Here is a 20,183-nt window from a genome sequence, read left to right on the forward strand (position 1 = left end):
TCAGGAACCAATCCATGCAACAAACCTCGATGCCAGCTCTGCCCACATATCTACACCGGTGACACCTTATCACAGGACCTAAAACCAATCAGCCATACCACACTGGTCATTCACGCTGCACGTCCACCCAATGTAATATACGCCATCATAATGCCAGCAATGCCCTCTGCTATGGTTACATCAGGGGCATAACTGGACAGTACTCTAACGGAAAGGAAAACTGGACACAAATCAGATTATCAAGGAGAGGCAATATACAAAATCTGTAGCGAGGTTATATCATAGGACTTACTTCAAAACTCCCTGGCCATAACTATACAACGTTAGGTGGCATCTTGCTAGCAAAAAAAACTTCTAAGACCAGACCAAAATGATAACTGCTGAGCTTACGGTTCATCTGCAATTGACACCATCAGCTTTTAGCTCAGGCATAACAAAGACTGTGAATGGCTTGCCATTACAGAACCAATTTCTCCCTCCCTGTTTTTCGCACCTCAATCTGCTAAGAACAGGGCCTCAGTCTCCCTGATTGAACTAACCATCGTATATCTCTAGCTTGCTCTGCTTGGCATATTATACTGCCCCTGGAAAATTTCACTACCTGCGGTCTTGACGAGGCAGTGGGGTATTACGCCACGAAAAGCTCCGCTCAATCCATTGTTACTCGCTTGTAACTGGTTAGTATATAATGGAATAAATATAAATGAAAGTGCAAGGTCATCACTTAGGGACTTAATAATAGATTTTTAGATATACATTGGGGATCATCAGTTGGAAGCAACAGGGAGGAAAGGACCTTGGGTACTGGTTGATAGCAGATGTCTATGAGCGCCATGCGTATAGTGGCGTTAAAAGCAAATGCGGTTTAGCATGCTCAGGCGAGGTATTGCCAGCAGGATAAGGAGGTGTTAGTACCGTTATATAAGGCGTCTGGTGAGACCCACTGGAATATCTGTGTGCAGTCTGGTGTCCATGTTTAAGAAGGATGAATTCACTGGAACAGGTTCCAGAGGCGGGCTACTAGATGATCCGAGAGAATACCTGCTTAATGAAAGGAGACTCAAAGTAGGACTTGGCTTGTGTTAGCCTGCCAAAGGAAAGGCTCCGGGGGATATCTTTTCTCTATATAAATATCAGGGGATTAAGTTAGGAGGGAGAGGAATTATTAAGCTTAGTACTAATGTAGGCACAGGACAAAATGGTTACAAACTGGATATTAGAAGGTAGACTTGAAATTAGACGAAGGTTCTAACCATTAGGGAGTGAAGTTCTGGAACACGCCTTCCAAGGAAGTAGTGGGGGCAAAAGCTTATCTGGTCTTAAGACTAAGGTTGATAAGTATAATGGAGGGGATGATATGAGGATGTGTTATTTGGCCATTGATCTTGGATTCAGCAGATAAGTCTGCTCAATGGTCTGTGAGGGGATGTTGGATTAGGATGGATCTGATTACTGCAGAGAATTCTTGCCCACATGCTCAGGGTTAGCTGATCGCATATTTGGGTTGGGAAGGAATTTCCTCCAGGGCGGATTGGCAGGGGCCCTGGAGGTTTTTCGCCTGCTCTGCAGCGTGGACATAGGGTCACTTGCTGAGGATTCTCTGCAGCTTGAGGTCTTCAAACCACAATTTTGAGGAGTTCAATAACTCAGTCATGGGTTAGGGATTGTTATAAAAGTGGATGGGTAGGGTTCTGTGGCCTGCTTTGTGCAGGAGGTCAGACTAGATGATCATATTGGTCTCTTCTGACCTATGAGTCTAGGATTCTCTGTTTCTTGAGAAGAGAGAGTATCTAGATCTACTACTGACAAGATGATATACTTGTGAAGGTGCAATTGTGCAACATGATAGCTTGCCTCATTGACTGAGCCATCCAGTACTTGGAACAACATTGATATACCATGAAGGAAATCCAAGATTTTATTCGTGTAACCTAAAAAGAGGTGCGGAGTCTCAAAATTCTGTATCTGTAGGTGGAATAAATCATATTCTAATTGAGATAATTTTGAAAGTATAGTTGCGAACTCCACCGAGGTTACAGTTATTTTGTGAACAGAAAAACAGAGCCATCTGTAATGGAATTTGCCGGGCAGATACTTACTTTCATTCACAAAATGCTACAAAACTGACACGATTTCTTCATCTGATGCCACCTCTGGACATGGAGTTCTTCAGTCTCCCCCGGTGCTCTTCAGTGAAAAGCCTCTCTTAAAAATTTTGCTCGGTACTGTTAGGTTTGATATTACAATGTTTCTACTCTGTACAGTTTTACCTTTCCTTCTCCATTGTTAGAAGTTGTTTTTTCCTGCTTGTTGCTTCCCAGCAGTTCCAGCTCTGTGAAGTAATGGAGGAGTTCCCATGTTGGTTAGAGAACAATATAATTGGTTTCCGTGCCTATAATTTAGGGGTTCTCAAACTGGGGCTCTGGACCCCTCAGGGGGTCATGAGGTTATTACATGGGGGCTGCGAGTTGTCAGCCTCCACCCCAAACCCAAGCCTCCAGCATTTATAATGGTGTTAAATATATAAAAAAGTGTTTTTAATTTATAATGGGGGTCACACTTAGAGGCTTTCTATGTGAAAGAGGTCACCAGTACAAAAGTTTGAGAACCACTGCTGTAATTCTATCTTCTTTGAATGGGAATTCCTGCTGTTTCACTTTGGGTATTATTCAGCAATTTCTTTATGGCGGGATGGCAAGGGTAATAGATCCTTATCTTCTGGATCTTACAAACCTGCTTTCATTTCTTGCTTCCCCAATCCCATTTTTCCCATGCAGAAAACACTTTAGCATCTAACTGGCTTTTTCTAGGGGTCCCCCTCCCCCTCTCCTCCCTGCCCCCTCTAGCTCCCCCCCGATTCTTCTTAGCTTTGGCAGTATGGTCTGGGCGAGAAAGGTCATTCAATTTAACCCTGTGCCTGTAGAAGGTGTTGCTAAGCAGATTGCACTGGTAGGGGAGAAAAGAGAAACCTCTTGCCTGCATAGAGACGTGGAAAAGATGGAAAACCCAGCAGTTCCAAGCCTGATGGAACAGTGGATTTGCATTCAGAGAAGACTAAGGAAACTAATTTTATTGAATTAAAAATTAATTAATATGTAATCCCTTGGAAGGAGATTTGGCAGGATTAGCATTTACAGAAGTATTCCTGGTAATGTATTCATCTTGGCTGTTGCTGTCCTGCTGGAGGGATATAGTTTTTTTTGGTGAAACTACTGTCATATCACTTTTAAAATGGTACAGCTTTGGGATATAACATTTTTCTCAAGTTAATAATTTTTACAGTATTTGCATTCACCCAATGCCCTTAAAATAAGTTTTGTCTGAAGTCTAAAACTTTCATTTCCTGGCTTTTATGACCTTGCCCTTCCAGCTGAAAGGTGTATGTCAATGAGGCTTTTACCTCCATGAGTCAGTTCAGATGTGTTATGTGAATTCACACTTGCAACTGCATTCTAGATAGTAATTTCCCCCACTATGGTTTGGCAGCAAGACCAGGTGGATCTCATTGCCTGAAGGGTAGAAAAGAGAGAGAAAAGCTAGGGGAAATGACAAGAATAGAGAATCCTTAAGAGCAGCCAGCTCAGGAGGAAACTCAGACATAGGTTTATGTTGTCACCTGTGAATAAAGAAGAGATGCTGAGTTCTGAACAATAATCAATTGTGTGTGTGTGATGTACTGAGAGTGTAGTCAAAAGCATGCAAACTCACTGCAAACCACAATGGGGTGTTGTGAAAGCTGTTATGTCACCAGCAAGGTGCATGCTGGGGCATCATAACAAATAGCTCTTAGGGAAGGATGGATATTTTGGGACTAAATGTACGAAGGAAAAGTGAATGATCACTTGTTAATATGTTCTTAATCTGGATAGTGGGGGAACTCAGCATATGTTGTTACAGGCAATGAAATGTTCATTCTGATTACAGGCGACCTTTAAGAATTAGAGAGCAAGGACTGGATGCTCTGAAACTACAAATAGCAAAAGCCCTCTGTTGTAATCCTCCTAATGACTCCACTGTTTTTTTCCCCTGGCAGGCACACAGTGGATTTCCTCCCTGCCCCATGTAGGGCCCTTGGGAAAGGACAATGGTTAAAATATTTGAAGCAGAAATGTGATTTTTAGTTTATGAATCTCTTTAAAAAAGGAGCTCAGTATCCATTGATTTAGACCTAAACTGTTTGGGTCCATTCGTATTTATGCCTGTTTACAGGTGAACAGAAGAATACATGTGTCCTCATATCAGCATGGACATATAATCATTCTAAATGCTGCATAACATATTGAAGAGCTTATTTCCAATCTGATTGAAGAGTGTATCTCTGTAAGCAGTTCTTGAGCGTGCTTCAGGGCTTTGTCTGGCTGATGAAGGTTTATGCTTTTTTCTAATGACTATTTTTAAAGTGTTGGTGTGTGCCTTAAGGAGCTGCCTTGCTTAGTTAAAAGGCTGTGTGCTGTATCTAGTGCAACAGGGAAATCTTGGAAAAACATGATACTGCAGTTGTGTTCAGTGGATCTTTTTCCAGTTTCAGCAGGCATAACCACTTGTCTGCCCTCATGGGAGTGGAACTGAAACATGTAGGTCATGATCTTTTAATGTCTGCATTTTTAGGAGAAAGCATATCACGTGTCCTTTCAATTTTACCTTCAGAGAATCCTCAGATGAGACTACAAATTTATTTCATAAAGGAAATAGTATTGATGTAATATACCTAGACTTCTGTAAGGTATTTGACTTGTACTGCATAACGTTTTGATTAAAAAGCTACAATGATATAAAATTAACATGGCACACATTAAAAGGTGTCTAACTGATTGGTTCTTGGCACCGCTCTATTTAACATTCTTATTAATAACCTGGAAGAAAACATAAAATCATCCTTGATAAGGTTTGCAGATCACACAAATTGGAGGACTGGTAAATAACGAAGGGGACAGATCACTGTTGCAGAGCAATCTGGATTGCCTGGTAAACTGGGTACAAGCAAACAAATATGCATTTTTAAAATGGCTAAATGTAAATGTTTCTAGATGTTATACAAAGAAGGTAGGCCATGCTTGCAGGATGGGGAACTCTGCCCTGAGAAGCAGCGACTGAAAAAGATTTGGAGGTCATAGAGGATAAGCAGTTGAACATGAGCTCCCAGTGCGATGCTGTGGCCAAAAGGGCTAATGTGATCCTTGAATGAATAAATAGGGGAACAGAGTTTTATTTACTTATATATTTGGCACGGGTTTCCACAGTTAAAGAAGGATGTTGCTGAATTGGAGAGGGCTCAGAGAAGAGCTATGTGACTAATTAAAGGATTAGAAAACATGCCTTATAATGATAGACTCTAGGAGCTCAATCTATTTAGCTTAAGAAAGAGAATGTTACAGTTTATAAGTACCTATCTGGGGAACAAATATTTAATAATGGCAATCTAGCAAAGAAAGGTATAACATAATCCATTGCTTGGAAGCTGAAGGTAGACTATTCAGACTGGAAATAAGGTGTAAATTTTTAACAGTGAGAGTTATTAATCACTGGAAGAGTTTACCAAGGCTCATGGTAGATTCTCCATTACTGAAAATTTTTAAATCAAGATTGGATTTTTTTTCTCAAAGATGTGCTCCAGAAATTATTTTGGGGTATTCTATAGCCTGTGTTATACAGGAGGTCGGACTAGATAAGCACGGTGATCCCTTTTGGAATCTATTAATCTGAAAATCTCTTATTTAAATATTTTCCTGCAAGCCCTGTTTTTGCTATCTTCTTCTAGCTATTATAGCTTCTTTTGCAGAGCCAGTGATCTATTTGCATGTTCTGGTTTAGTTTTCTTTGTTAGTATAATGTATTGGTCTAGCAAACCCTGATTCTCTGGTCTTTCAACTTAATAGAAAACTCTCCCAGAACCGTATGCAGACATAACTGGAAACTTTAATATATTTCTCCCATTGCTGTGGAAAGGTTCTGTGTAATTTCTCCTGTAATTCTGGCTGCCAAACTGTGATTTTCTGTTTTACTGGTATTTGTCCGAGGACACACTGTTGCTGGCACCATTTTGTTTCTTATTTGTGCTGGGAGGCTGCTGCTTCTCCTTCTATTTTTGTGCTGATATAAATCCCAGATTTTTTTTAAACTGAAATATCAGTTTTCTGCCACTTTGAAATTTTCTTTTTGGTTCAGTGTCCTTCTGTTTTAGATGTCCTTCTGTTTATCAGATCAGTGGGTAATGAAGCCAGAGAGAAGTGCAAATGGAGCTGCTAGTTATGTCAGCATCACGCGACACCTTCCTCTTCAGATATAACTGTAAAAGCCCTGCATCCCTGTGCTGCTTTGGCTTGCATTAAAACATTTTGTGTTTGTGTTGCCTTTCCTCAGAAGCATTAATTTAAGAGAGTGTTCCTGTTTGATTGCATGTTGCTTTTCTACTTTCAGTATATTATTTTTATGCTGCCCCTTGTGCAGTTGTACTGTCCAGTTTCTGTCTTTCTGTCTTGTCTGTCTGGTCTGTCTTTTCTGTCTTTCCACTTGCCCTCTGAATCTATAAAAAGGGAAATAAGGATAACCCCAGGAATTACAGCTCAGTCAGCTTATCTTCAGTACCTGGAAAGATAATAGAATAATAAATTTGCAAACACCTGGAAGGTGCTAAGTAACAGCATGGATTTGTCAAGAACAAATCGTATCAACCAACCTAATACCTTTCTTTAACAGGTAACAAGCCTTGTGGATAGGAGGAAGTGGTAGATGTGGTCTATCTTGACTATATTAAGGCTTTTGATACCATCTCACAAACAAACTAGGGATATACAACCTAGATGGAGCTACTATAAGATGGGTGAATAACTGGTTAGAAAGCTTTTCCCAGAGAATAGTTATCAGTGGTTCACAGTCAAGGTTGGAAGGGCATAACGAGTGGGATCCTGCAGGGATCAGTTCTGAGTCTGGTTCTGTTCAATATCTTCATCAGTGATTTAGATAACGGCACAGAAAATTCACTGATAAAGTTTGCGGACGATACCAAGCTAGGAGGGGTTGCAAGTGCTTTGGAAGATAGCATTAAAATTCAAAATGATCTGGACAAACTGGAGAAATGGCCTAAATAAATTGGATGAAATTCAATAAGGACAAATGCAAAGTACTCCGTTTAGGAAGGAACAATCAGTTGCATGCATACAAAATTGGAAATGACTGCCTAGGAAAGGGATCTGGGGGTCATAGTGGATCACAAGCTATATATGAATCAACAATTTAACACTGTTGCAAAAAAGCAAACATCATTCTGGGATGTACTAGCAGGAGCATTGTCAGCAAGACATGAGACGTAATTCTTCTGCTCTACTCCATGCTCATTAGGCCTCAGCTTGAGTATTGTGTCCAGTTCTGGGCACCCCATTTCAGGAAAGATTGGACAAAGTCCAGAGAAGAGCAACAAAAATGATTAAAGGTCTAGAAAACATGGCCCATGATGGAAGATTGACAATATTGTTGTTTGTTTAGTCTGGAAAAGAAAAGACTGAGAAGAGACATGATAATAATTTTAAAGTATATAAAAGGTTCTTACAACGAGGGAGAAGAAATGTTCTCCTTAACCTGTGAGGGTAGGACAAGTTGCAATTTAAGCCCATGCTTCAAGGAAGGTTTAGGTTGGACATTAAGAAAAACTTCCTGTCAGGGTGGTTAAGCACTGGAATAAATAGCCTAAGGAGGTTGTGGAATCTCCATCATTGGAGATTTTTAAGAGCTGATTAGACAAATACCTGTCAGGGACTAATGTTTCTCAAACTGGGATCCACAAACCCCTGGGAGTCCCTGGGCACCTCTGAGAAACTCCTCTCCCTCCCTTCCTCAACCCCTCTGCCTCCCTCCCAGGCATGACTCCTGCACATTGCGGAGCAGACTTACCTGTCCTGGCTCCCCACCACTCCTAGAAGCAGCAGGTACGTCCCTGTGGCCCTTGTGGGGGGCCAGGCAAGGGCAAGGGCTGAGCTGGGGGGGTCTTTGGGGTCCCCAACATTTTTTAAATCAAAATGGGTGTCCTTGGGTTGCTAAAGTTTGAGAACCGCTGGTTTAGATAATACTTAGTCCTGGGTGGCCTCTCAAGGTCCCTTCCAGTCCTATGATTCTGTGATTTGGTTCTTAATTTTTCTGACCTATTCCAAGTTAATGGACATATAAAATTCTGCTGTCATATGATTTTTGATTGACATTCATTATTGAGGGTGATGGTGGCTATATTTTTAGGTAACTTCATACTGCTATATGTGAACAGAGATGTTAATGATATTTTTCCCACAGACTTGTTAAAAATCAGTTTCTCTCAGAAAGTGATTGTACAATACAACTCTTGCCATTCATATTGGCAAATATGAAAGGAGGAATGTCAGCCAAATTTATATTGGGTTGACAGAGCTTTGAACATAATCTCCATCATCATGGTTTCCAAGATTTAGAAATAGTTATCAATTTATTAACATTTTTTCTATGTTACTTTAACTAGCATGACAAAATTGCATAATATTTGTTTAAATTTGAAATATTAAAATATTTGCTGAAGCCAGAGAAGAATTCAGTAACTTACTGCCTGGTGAAGCAATAAACTGAGCCAGACATACAGTTTTGCTTATTGTGACTGATTGGCCACAGGAGTCAAAATTGAATTTATGTTACTTGAAAATTATTACCTAAGTAACATTCCAGGATTTTCTTCTGTGTCTGTTTTTCATAGATACTTCATTGTCAAGTTCAAAATGTGGATTTGAATGAAACATGAGTTTAGAATTTGAATTCTGGCTCTTCCTTTGAAGGATGATTCACTCTTTGGAAGGAGTTTCAGCTAGCATTCTCAGTTTATCAATAGGCATCATGTAAACCTAGCATAATAGGCTCTATGCAAGCTTTTTATCACATAAGATGGGCTACAAAACCTATCCTTATTTTCTGGCAAATGTAGAAAAGAAATCAGCTTATTTTTTGTACTGCATATGGTGTTATTTCATAGTCAAGCTGTTAGGGATACACAAAAAATACTCTAGATGATGATGTTATAAGGAGGCACTTTAGATTCTCCTCTCCCCACCCCCCTGCGCACACACATTATGTTGATCTGTAGCAACAATGGTTTGGTCTCAAACAGGGTGACGGAGGTTTTTGTGGGGGTACATCAACTCATCTAGATATTTGCTTAGTTCTACAACAGGCTACACAAGAAGCACTAGTGAAGCTAATACAAACTAAAATTTCATGCAGAATGACTTGTTTATACTGCTCTGTATACTATATACTGAAATGTAAGTACAATATTTATATTTAAATTGATTTATTTTATAATTGTATGGTAAAAATAAAAAAGTAAGCAATTTTCAGTAATAGTGTGCTGTGATACTTTTTAATTTTTATATCTGATTTTGTAAGCAAGTAGTTTTTAAGTGAGGTGAAACTTAGGGGTACACAAGACAAGTCAAACTGCTGAAAAGTGTACAGTAGTCTGGAAAGGTTGAGAACCACTGGTCTAGATGGACTAAGAGGCTTATTCCTGGCTTTTGGAAATACATTTTCTATCATTGGATAGATGAATCCCTGTGTACCTGCATGAACTTAGATGCCAGCATTGCATGGTCAAATAAAAATGTCCATGATCACACTGCCAGTGTTGTATGGTAGAGAAGGTCTGATTAGCGAATAGAGGAATTGCTGCATAGATGGCAGAGAGATCAGTTACTTAGCACAAGCACTAGATCACAGCTGCAATCATGAATTTCCTCCCTAGGTAGGCTGTCCATGCTCCATTCACTCTGTAGAAAGCCTCCTGTCATTGGAAGGAGTGATAGTGGGCTTCATTATTGCTTGGCTCATGTGGCAGAGTGTGGCTATGAATTTAAAAAGGGAAAATAAGCTATGCAATAAGTGTAGTTGAAAGAGAACAGTAGTTCTTGCTGTTGGTTCTAAATGCCCCAAGATCTCACATGTTCACTGACATGTGGCAATGCTAGATATTTATTTGGTATTTGACAATAAGAGAAATCCATTTATCTTTTTCCTCAAGATGAGTGTAATATTTTTCAAGGTAGACACCTCTCACAGTAAGTGCCCACTAACATGTAGAGCTATAGAGAGGGTTTTGTTTTTTTTTGCTGTTTTTGAAAACAGCACCCATAAGGTGAGTTTCCAGAACAATTGAAGACAACATGGAGCCTTATATTACCTCCAATGTGTATTGATGGTGAAACTTTCAATGTCTGTCCTGACAATTTCTTAAAAGATCACGCTTGGTTAATGGTGCTGTTTTTATGTTCTTTTTCTATTTATTAATTTCCCTAATTTTTTATATTCCCTTTTAAAGGACTAAATCTTTAAAGAACAATCTTTACTGTTTTCAGATAACCCCAGATGTAGCTTGTGGAAATGCCAGTTCTAACAACTCTGCTGGAGGCCGGCTTATCTCCTTTGAAGTTCCACAGAACACATCAGTAAAGTAAGAATATTGCTTTGGCATAGCAGTCTGGAACAATAAATATTTAAATAGTGTTTGGTACCGAATTCATGTGTTGGGAGCTGTAGTCAACTGTCTCCTAGGCAGCCAGATTATGAAATGCCTTGGTATGTCATGAAAGAACTTCAGAGAGCCTCCAGTTGACATGAGGGACCTAGCAATACCAGAGCACCTTCTTCCAGGGGTGCAAGTGCTCACGTTTATGTTTAAGTGGGGTTTTTTTTGTTCGGTTTGGTTGTGGGGCATTTTTGGACGGGGAGGAGGGTCTAAGCAAGTAAAGTGTCTTTCGGCCATCAGAGGACACTGGGAATTGGAGCAAAGAGGTGGAGGACAACAGTTTGACCTGGAGAGGGGTGTAACATTTCCTTCTTTTCCCTCCACGCAGCAATGATTTCTGACAGCCAGGGCAGCTCACATTTCCCCTTTGCCAAATTCAGACTAATTTATTTGTTTATATTTGTCTGAACTTCACATCAATAGTTTGAATGCTTCTATGAAGAGGTGCGTGTCCTACAAAGCAGATATGATTTTGAAGAGTTTGAAGTTGTGTAAAGCATCCATTTTTTCACTCTGACAGTTGTGTAACTTAATTTTAATGAATGGAATTTGATTCCCTTGAAAGCCAGAATCTGATGGCATTGGCTGGGATGAAGCATAGATGTACAGTACAAGCTTTCAAATAAAGATCTGCCAGTGTGTCTCCCTTCTGGTTTGCAACATTCCTGCTGATTTAGGCCTACGTTTCTGCTGAAAGAGTGCACTGACACCACTCTTGTGCTGCCATCTTGTGCTCTAGAATCACAGCTTTCATTTAAAAAAAAAGTTTTGGTTTATTTTGATGTTTGCAAAAAAGAGTGAAACTCTTGCAACTATATCTACCTTGAGTCTGCAGGGAGCCTGGAACAATGACTCTGAAAGGTGGGAACTACCCGGTTTATCTCACTGAGTTGTTAATTCAGGCACCCAGTGATGATGATGTAGATGTCAACATAGTTAATTATTTCATTCCCCATGAAACCCTGTAAGAAAGGAGAGGTAAGATCACAGATCTGCACAGTCACTGTTTAATGTCTCATTGTATGTGGGTGGGATTTGGAAGCATACTACCACTTTTCCCCCAAAATTAAGAAGGTCCTAAGTAAAGCCTAGGAGGGAATCTGAGAAGCCAACCCTGAGGAGTCCAGTAGAGTCCATGGGAATATTAAAAACTCAGTGTGGGCTGCCCATCTCAAAGGATCCCAAGGAGCACAAGTAGTCATATGTCAGTCATTTGTGATATCTACTATGAGCAAGCGTCTGACTTTGGTAGCTGACGTGGGCAAAATTTGAAGGAGCACCACCACCTTTTTCCGAGTTCAGCCCCTGATAGGCATAACTTACACTGTTTACAAGCTGAAATACTCCAGTTTACCAGAGCCAGTTTATTTCACTGTACTCTCTATGTTAAAAGGCTTGTATAGAACATGTGACCTGAATATATATATATATATATGTAAGAACAATCACTTTAGTAAACTTGCACTGATTTTGATAATGGAATTTGACCTAAATTGTGACATCCCTTGCTCTCATATTCAGGTTTCTTGAAGTTGTTATTAGTGAGGAGCCTACCAGTTGAGATAAAAAAAAAAATTCCAAAGCTTTGTCCAAAATTTTATTCTTAAATAGTCCAGGTATAACAGGGGATCTCTTTGTGTGGATTTCATTCACACACCTCTGCCGTTCTTGGTTTCAGCTGAAAGCAAATTTGGGAGAGGCTGTTCTTACTGTATTTCTAGAATGGTCGAAATCCTTCAGGAGATTAGCAGCCCAATTTTAAGCAAGGGAGATTCAGACTAACTTCTGAACATTTGGATACTAAACTGATTAGAATGTTTGAGCCTTTGGAGGTTCACCCAATCCTAGTGGGGTTTCTTCCATCTGTGAATTGATGCAGATGTTTGGAAAATATTCATATTATACATGTTCACAAGAGAGTGGAAAAAGTACAGTAAAAGGAAGGAGAGATCCATAGAAACAAGTTATAGGTATGGTATTCCCTAAATAAAATTTAAAATCCTGTGGAACTGAGTGCATATATTGTAGTTGCTTCCAAGTGACTTTACCTTACTCAACCCTGGCTATTTCAGTAGATCAGTGGTTCTCAACCAGGGGTCCACGGACCCCTAGGGGTTGCAAGCAGGTTTCAGGGGCCCTGCCAAGCAGCACCAGCTTTAGGTTTGCTGGGGCTCATGGCAGAAAGCTGAAGCCCTGCCACACGGGCTGAAGCCTGGGTCCCTGAGCCCTGCCACATGGGGCTGAAGCCAGAGCAATGTAGCTTTGCAGGGGTCCCCGTGGTATGGGGCCCCAGACAATTCCCCTACTTTCTACCCCCTAATGCTGGCCCTGGCTTTTATATGCAGAAAACCAGTTGTTGTAGCACAGGTGGGCCGTGGAGTTTTTGTAGAATGCCGGGGTGGAGTGGAGGGGGGGTCCTCCAAAAGAAAAAGGTTGAGAACCCCAAGCAATAGATCACCACAGATCTGAGTGACCTTGACAACCTTGCCTAACTCATTTGATTTATGAGAATGAAATTCTCTGAACATTTTATCCAATGCATTAAACAAAACCAGAATTTCTGTCAACATCAAACCCGCTTAACTTGTATATGTACTAATACCATGACTAAAAGGAATGGAAGCAGGAGCATTTCAGCCATTGGAAATGGCAGCATTATGAATGCTAGTAGGGGACACTTTCGAAAGGAGTGAAGTACAATTGAAAGCACATTAATACAAGGGGGAGAGATTGTGTTATGGTAGTTATATATTTAATATGTTCTGAGCATGGTACGTGAATATGGATGCTGATTTTGTGCTATGTCAAGTTATATAAAGTGTTCATTGGACATGAAAATGGTTCTTTTAAATGATTAGAAATTAAGAATGCGCATGATGTCTGCGTTCAGATGTACCATTATTCAAACCCTACTGTTAAAGGATTTTGTATTGTGAATGTGCATGCATCCAGCCTTACTGCAGTGAAAATTGCATGGTAATAAAACTATTCATATTTTGATAATACAAATAGTGTGTTTGCATTAAATTAGTCTTTTTTTCTGATTGTATATTTGCTACAGTTGAGTCGTTCTTTTTTGTTGATTAATTTTGGTCCAGAATGATGTATTGTTTGAGAAGACTGATTTTCTTCAATCTGACATGTAATTACTTTTATCCTTCATGTCTCTAGAATAATGCAAGATGCCACGGCTTCTCTTATCCTGTTGTGGAAGGTTACAACAGTTGGATTTAAACAATGCTCACTTATAGATGGTAGAAGCATTACTCTCCTTCAGGCACTGGGTGGACTTGTTCTTTCTGAGGAAATGCTTGCATTAGGAAATAACTACTTTATTGGTGAGTTGTGCTAATGTTCTGGTCTCCTCATCTCCAGCCTTACACAAGAATCAATAATTTATGCAATACCTAAAGAAATGTAGAGGCAGCTCTATTAATTTACTAAGGGCTTGAAGAACTAGGTGTGATGGTAAGACTACATTTTGGAATTTTGTTAATTCAAAGCAAATGAATGCTACCTGAAGCTGCAAAGTAGCACACATGTGGAACTATCTAATATGAACTCCAGTTAATGTTATTTGACCATCTACTGGCGTTTTTAATATATTTTAATTTAACTATGTTGCTTTTCGGTAAATACTACAGTAAATGCCTCCAAATGGTAACATTCAGGGTGTTTCTTTGATCATTTGTTATATTATGGTACACTTTGAGAAAAGAATTTGTCTGAAATCAGTTAAAGGAATAAAATATTTAGAAGACAATGTAAACTTCAAACTGTATTAAAATATAATGGGGAAGTCTGCTCTTCTCACACGCAATTACCCACTAATAACACTTGTGTCAAGGATTTATTCCTTTCTAAATATGACACAAACACAGTACTGTTAGAACTCTTAATATACTCTAATATTCTTCATTGAAAAATGAAACACTAAATAGCATGGGAGGAAGTGTGAAATGAAAACTGGTATACAGTTTAAAATAAAGTATATGGAAAATAATATTGGTTTAAAGACATTCTTTAAGAATGGAGACTATAGATTTAATTTTATCGGGCTTTGTGGACAGATAGTCTGTTGAAATTAGTACATGAAATTGAAATCATGGTAATAACAGTACTTATTTGTTATAGTCTTGAAATAGTTTTCATTCCAAAATGAAGAAAAAGCTGCTACAAATTATTGTTCAGTAATTTGACATTTCTGAAACACAGGTTGCTTTGCAAATAAATATAAAATATCCAAAACACTTATGCAAAAATACTGGGCTGTGTTCTGAGTGGATGTCCTGCCAGAGAGAAGCCCAAATAAAGCAGAAATGCTGTTTCCAGAGTGATAGGGGACAGTGTATTAGAGATCCTGTTGTGGGTTGTTAATACAGCTACTTTATCAGCAGCAGGTTCAGTTTAATAGCATTTATTTTCTACAAATGTGTTTCTGATTATTTTATATTTTTCCCCTTGATCTGAGATAGACACTTTCTCTTAAATCTCTTATGTTTTGTTTTTTTTTCTTTTGCATTTAATCCACCAAAGTTAAAAGCTTCTCTCTGAGAGTAGTGCTAACATGACATGACATGGCAACTAAGATGAGGTAAAATCCTAGTGAAGATAAGGCAGTTTGTAGTTTTTACATGTTAGCAGGTCAAGGTAAAGTCTATGGGTGAGTGTTTACCTCAATTTACTAACTCATGTTACAGCTACATTTGCCTTGTCTTTGATGTTGTGTTAGTTAGCATGTGTGAGTTAACACAAGGTAAGAACGTACCTTTTTTCCTAGTGAAGACAAAGCTTACATGCAGTTTGTAATAGAGACTTCAGTCATCATGTACATCATTACAAATTCTTCTTCTGTAACCTTTTCTTCCATCTACTGGAAATTTGTGATTTTTTTTTTTTTTAAATCTGATCCTAAAAATTATGTACAGAGCTTTCCAGACTCCTTAGTGCAGTTTTTTTTAATAAAACCAAGAAATCACAATCATCTTGACTGATGTTAGAGGGCACTATAATCACAAATTAGCATGGCATGGAGGAACATGCAGACTCAAGTAACAGTAAAGTGATGCCATGCATCAAGGGCTGATCAATCAGCGTTTAGTAAAGATGGAGGCATACACAGTACATTTTAATTTAAATATTTTGTTAAAAGACCCACAAATCTACTTAAGTTCTTCATTTTAGTTTTATAATCTGCTGTCCATTGGTAGCACTCTGAGTTTTACTTCAAAGAAAATAAATATAAAACATACTCCCTCCCTCTACCTTGTTTTTATATATATTAGAGTGAAATGAAACTTGAAGGCTTTTATTTTCAGTATTCACAAAAAGTTCTACTGCATGTAAAGCATCAAAATAGGGACATGGATGACTTTGCTGTATACAAAAAAGCAATGACTATAACAGCTACTTTGTTTGATGATACTTAAGCTGTAATACTCTTGAGCTAAGAGGTAGTGTAGGATGATATAAGCATAATGCTACTTTCCTTCTAGGAATATATCAGTCAAATGTTTGCTTTATATGCATTATATTTCTCAGAGAAATGTAGGGGTTACACTGAACATTGTATTTTTTTTCTACATATTCAACTGGGTTTTTTTAAAATCTTCTTTCCTTAGTTAATCTTACTAAAAGAGATTTTATTGGCCTCTTATTTTTTCCCTTCTGATTTCTAATTAGAGATGTTATAAAAGAAAGGGAAGCTATGAGTAAGCTGAAGATCAAAGAAAAAGATTACGTGCATCTCTCAAGTCATTTTCCCCAGTGTAGCTTCCAAGTTTGTTATGCATCTTGGATCTTTAATTATTTTGTACAAGTCTTCCTGAATGTGCCAAAGACAAAGCATTCAGGGAAATGTATTATTTGTTTTATGTACTGTCTCTTGGTGTCTAATTAACTAAATTAACATTTGTTGAAAGTTGTTTAGACACTACTGAAAGAAATCAGACAGGAGAAAGTAATCAAGTGATGCAGTGTGTAAACAATTTTTATTGAGTGGAAGTAATGGAGTGTCTCTCAGAATTACAAATAAATAAAACCTTGATCATATTGTTTCTCCATATACGAAAAGCAGCCCTATACCCTCAGTCTGAATGACTTTTTGGGGATTGAACGGAACAGCAAAATGAGAAGGAATAAAAGTCTGCCACAGAGAGCACAGTGTGCCCTCTCTGTAGCATGATACTTGAATTTTGTTTCACAAAATGGATGCTGACTTTGCAAATAGACAGATTCTTTAAAAAGTGCAGTGCGGAAATGAAGTCATAATGGTTCCATGGCTGTATGGATCACATTTGTTAAATTGCTACATTTACTGTATTAAAGCTGGGCCATCTTGAGAAGGGAAAGGGGTGTCAACTCCAGTACTTACTGAAATCAGTTATTGTCACAGTGTCTACATTGCATAGCAATCTTATTAATACTGTGTTCCTTAAAGAATGATTTTAATGAGTTTTGAGTAAGATTCCATACCACAAACATGTGACTATCTTCTAACATTTTTCTTAGAGCCATTAATTAAGAAATATAAAAGGTACATTTATTAGTCAGAAAGGATGAGTGACCTATTAAATACAGTGTAGGCTTTGAAAAGAAGGGTGCACTGGATGGGTCAGTGGTTTAGGAGTGGGACAGGACACTTTTTACTTCCAGATTGCTGGTATAAAGCCAGGCTTGGCTGGTTCTGTCCATAAGACGCTGCTATTTTGTTGCAGCTCTGGTTCTGAGAAGCACTCCGTTGGAGAGGAGCCCACTCATCATCCCTTTCAGGCTGCGTGTGGGGGTGAGGCAAAAGATGATTAAAGCTCTTCTGTTGCAATAAGTTTTCTCTACCACCCCCATCCTCTGAAGGCAAACATATTGGCGTGTGATTGCTAATTGTTAAATGTTATGTGAGTTCACCATTGACGTTTTATTTCTGTTTAGGTCAAGCCAGTATCACACTCAAATATCATATGTTCCAGTGTGTGAATATGGCAAAACTTTGGGGGCCTATGTAGTTTTTGCAGGGCATCCATTTATTCTTCTGTTTTGCTTAGGGATGGGAGGCCACAGTTCTAGGGGATAAGTTTATTGCTGGAGTCTAGCACAGTGGCAGCTTTATTCCTCTTTATGCCAGACATGTATTGTGCTGGGCTTGGATGTGCCAATCATGGCAATGATAGCTATATTAACCCTTTGCTGCAGAGACTGTGTTCATCTCCCTATTTTGTTTGTTTCCACTTCAGTTTGTTTGTTGAATAAGTGTATGGGCTGTATGCCCCTAGCTTTTGGGGTGTCTTTTTGGGGACCCCATGGACAATGACTTATCAATGGGCAAAAAAGTAAAGAAAACAATTAAAAATTGAAAACACATCACTTCTTCAAATACCTATGATTGAACAAAACAGCTGTCCAGTTAACTCTATATTTTCCTAAATATTCTTCTCTGGACAAAGATTATGCATGACAAATTTATGAGGAAAGGAGGGTTGTAGTTTCTGTTATTTATTACAATGGTAGGAGGTTAAAGTTGGGCTTACAGGATACATTTTTCACGCTTTTAATGATGGAGTCACTAACGTGAGTCCATAATTTGTCCCAGGTAAGGTTAACTCTCAGAGAAAGTAACATATGACTAGATGGGGTATATAACTGAAAATGTCATCAGAAAAACATCTGTTTAAATAGAAAATTAAAACATTTACTGTAGGTGAAATCCTGGCTCCACTGAGCGCAATGGGAATGTTGCCATTTGTTTCAGCGAGTCCAGAATTTCACACTATATGGTCCAAAGACCCTTGAAGTCAGTGGAAGATATTAATCTAAATTGGCAGGAGTATAGGTCCCTAATGTCCTACCATATTTACAAGATTCCTAAGCTTTATTAGATTAGCTCAGGATCCTCAGCAGTATGTGATCATTAGTGTCACCAGAACTATGTCATAAATGAGGAGTTGCAAAAACTTAACCCAGTTCTGATCTTACATCTACTCTGTATTGTAATGTTATTTTACTGAAATGGGATGTAATGCATTTAACAAGGTGCTGAAAAATGACATTACAATGGAATTCATAGTACAGAAACAGTTTGAATGGGTCTTTTAAACTGTGAATTTCCATGATTGTTAATCAGAACTGCATAGTTAAGGCCTCGCAGACTGAGTTGAGAACTAAAAACACGTTACTATACATTTTTCCTGGCAGTCCTAGAATACCAGATATCCAGTATCTCTTTCTTGAAAGGGATAATACAGTAGTCTTAGTGCCATTTACATATATATGTTTCTATCTGACATGGTTGTAGGTTCTTTTGGTTTCCTTTTTGAGCTAATGAAGTATCTTTCTTGAGAATATTTAGTAAAATTTGCCTTAAAAAAACAAAACAAAACAAAAAACTGCTCTAACCACACTTTTGTAATCCAGGTTTTACTAAATTAGCACTATGGAGACCCCTCCTATCTGACATGCTCCTTCTAGCTGGGCAAATTCCCTACACCAGACATTCTGTGAAGCCTAGCTAGTTGTGGCAACTGTGTTGTATGAGAAGAGTGTTGCGGTGAGCACCAGAGTCACCCCCATTAATTTTTAGCTTTTTATCTTTGAAGGATTTATAAACGTGCTCCTTATTGTGAATGAAAACATAAATCACAATCATGCATTTCAAAATTATGCATAGTTTTTTGTTGAATATAAAAGTGTTTTAAAAACATTCAGATTTAAATGGCAATAGCTTTTTTATGTTGACAAATAACATTTAACAGTCTAATTCTAGTAACATTTCTAGTATTTCCCAAGTCTAGCTTTCTTGACTTGGGAAATAAGAAAAATTGCAATGATTTTGTTATATTGTTTTGATTATTGGGAAAATAGATAACCTAAGTGTGTAACATACTTCATAGTTATCTATTCAGTTGTAGTCAGTTTCCCAAAAGCACTCATGATTGGGGCATGGTATTGTAGAACATCCAATTGGCATTGCAGACTCCAGATTTTATTTCAACTCTGCCTCTGATGTATTGGCTGCATTCATGTTAGCTGTTTTTCAGAAAAATGTCCCACCGTTGCTAATGCCAGTGCAGCTCCATCTGTGGTAACAAGGCTTCCCATGACTGCCAGCAAATGTAGCCATATTGTCAAAACCTGCTTGTAATCAGTTTGCATGATATGATAGTTGAACACTGCTGGCAGCCAGTGGCTTTTCTGTTCTAGCACCTCCACCATTGTGTCCGCCGATGGAGCTGCAGCAGTGTTCATGACAGTGTGAAATATATCAGAAAAAAGCCTAGTGCATAAGGACCTTCAGAAAGTCACCTTCTTTCCCTATCAGTAACCCAAGGGAAGGGTTATTTAGCCACACCTCTACCCCGATATGACGCTGTCCTCGGGAGCCAAAAAAATCTTACTATGTTACAGATGAAACCATGTTATATCGAAGTTGCTTTGATCCACCGGAGCGTGCAGCTCTGCTCCCCCCTCCCCCCCCCGAGCGCTGTTTTGTGGCATTATATCCAAATTCATGTTATATGGGTCACATTATATTGCGGTAGAGGTGTATCTCACGTGGTTTGGGAGGCGTAATTAATATTTCTAAAGTGCCTTGTGAGACCTTCTGCACTAAACGATACTTGTTGAGTTTTATAAATTCTATAATATGGTGCAAAAAGGGATT

The 20,183-nt window shown here is 38.7% G+C and overlaps 1 protein-coding gene across 1 annotated transcript in view; it reads left to right on the forward strand.

Moving 5' to 3' along the window:
• Positions 1-20,183, forward strand: part of DNER (delta/notch like EGF repeat containing) — a 298,336-nt gene that overhangs the window by 151,847 nt on the left and 126,306 nt on the right. The window contains 2 exon segments of the mRNA XM_075068501.1: positions 10,362-10,456; positions 13,703-13,869. Coding sequence (XP_074924602.1) covers positions 10,362-10,456; positions 13,703-13,869 — 262 coding nt within the window.

Source organism: Chelonoidis abingdonii, chromosome 8 (assembly GCF_003597395.2).
Source record: "Chelonoidis abingdonii isolate Lonesome George chromosome 8, CheloAbing_2.0, whole genome shotgun sequence".
Taxonomy (NCBI): Eukaryota; Metazoa; Chordata; order Testudines; family Testudinidae; genus Chelonoidis; species Chelonoidis abingdonii.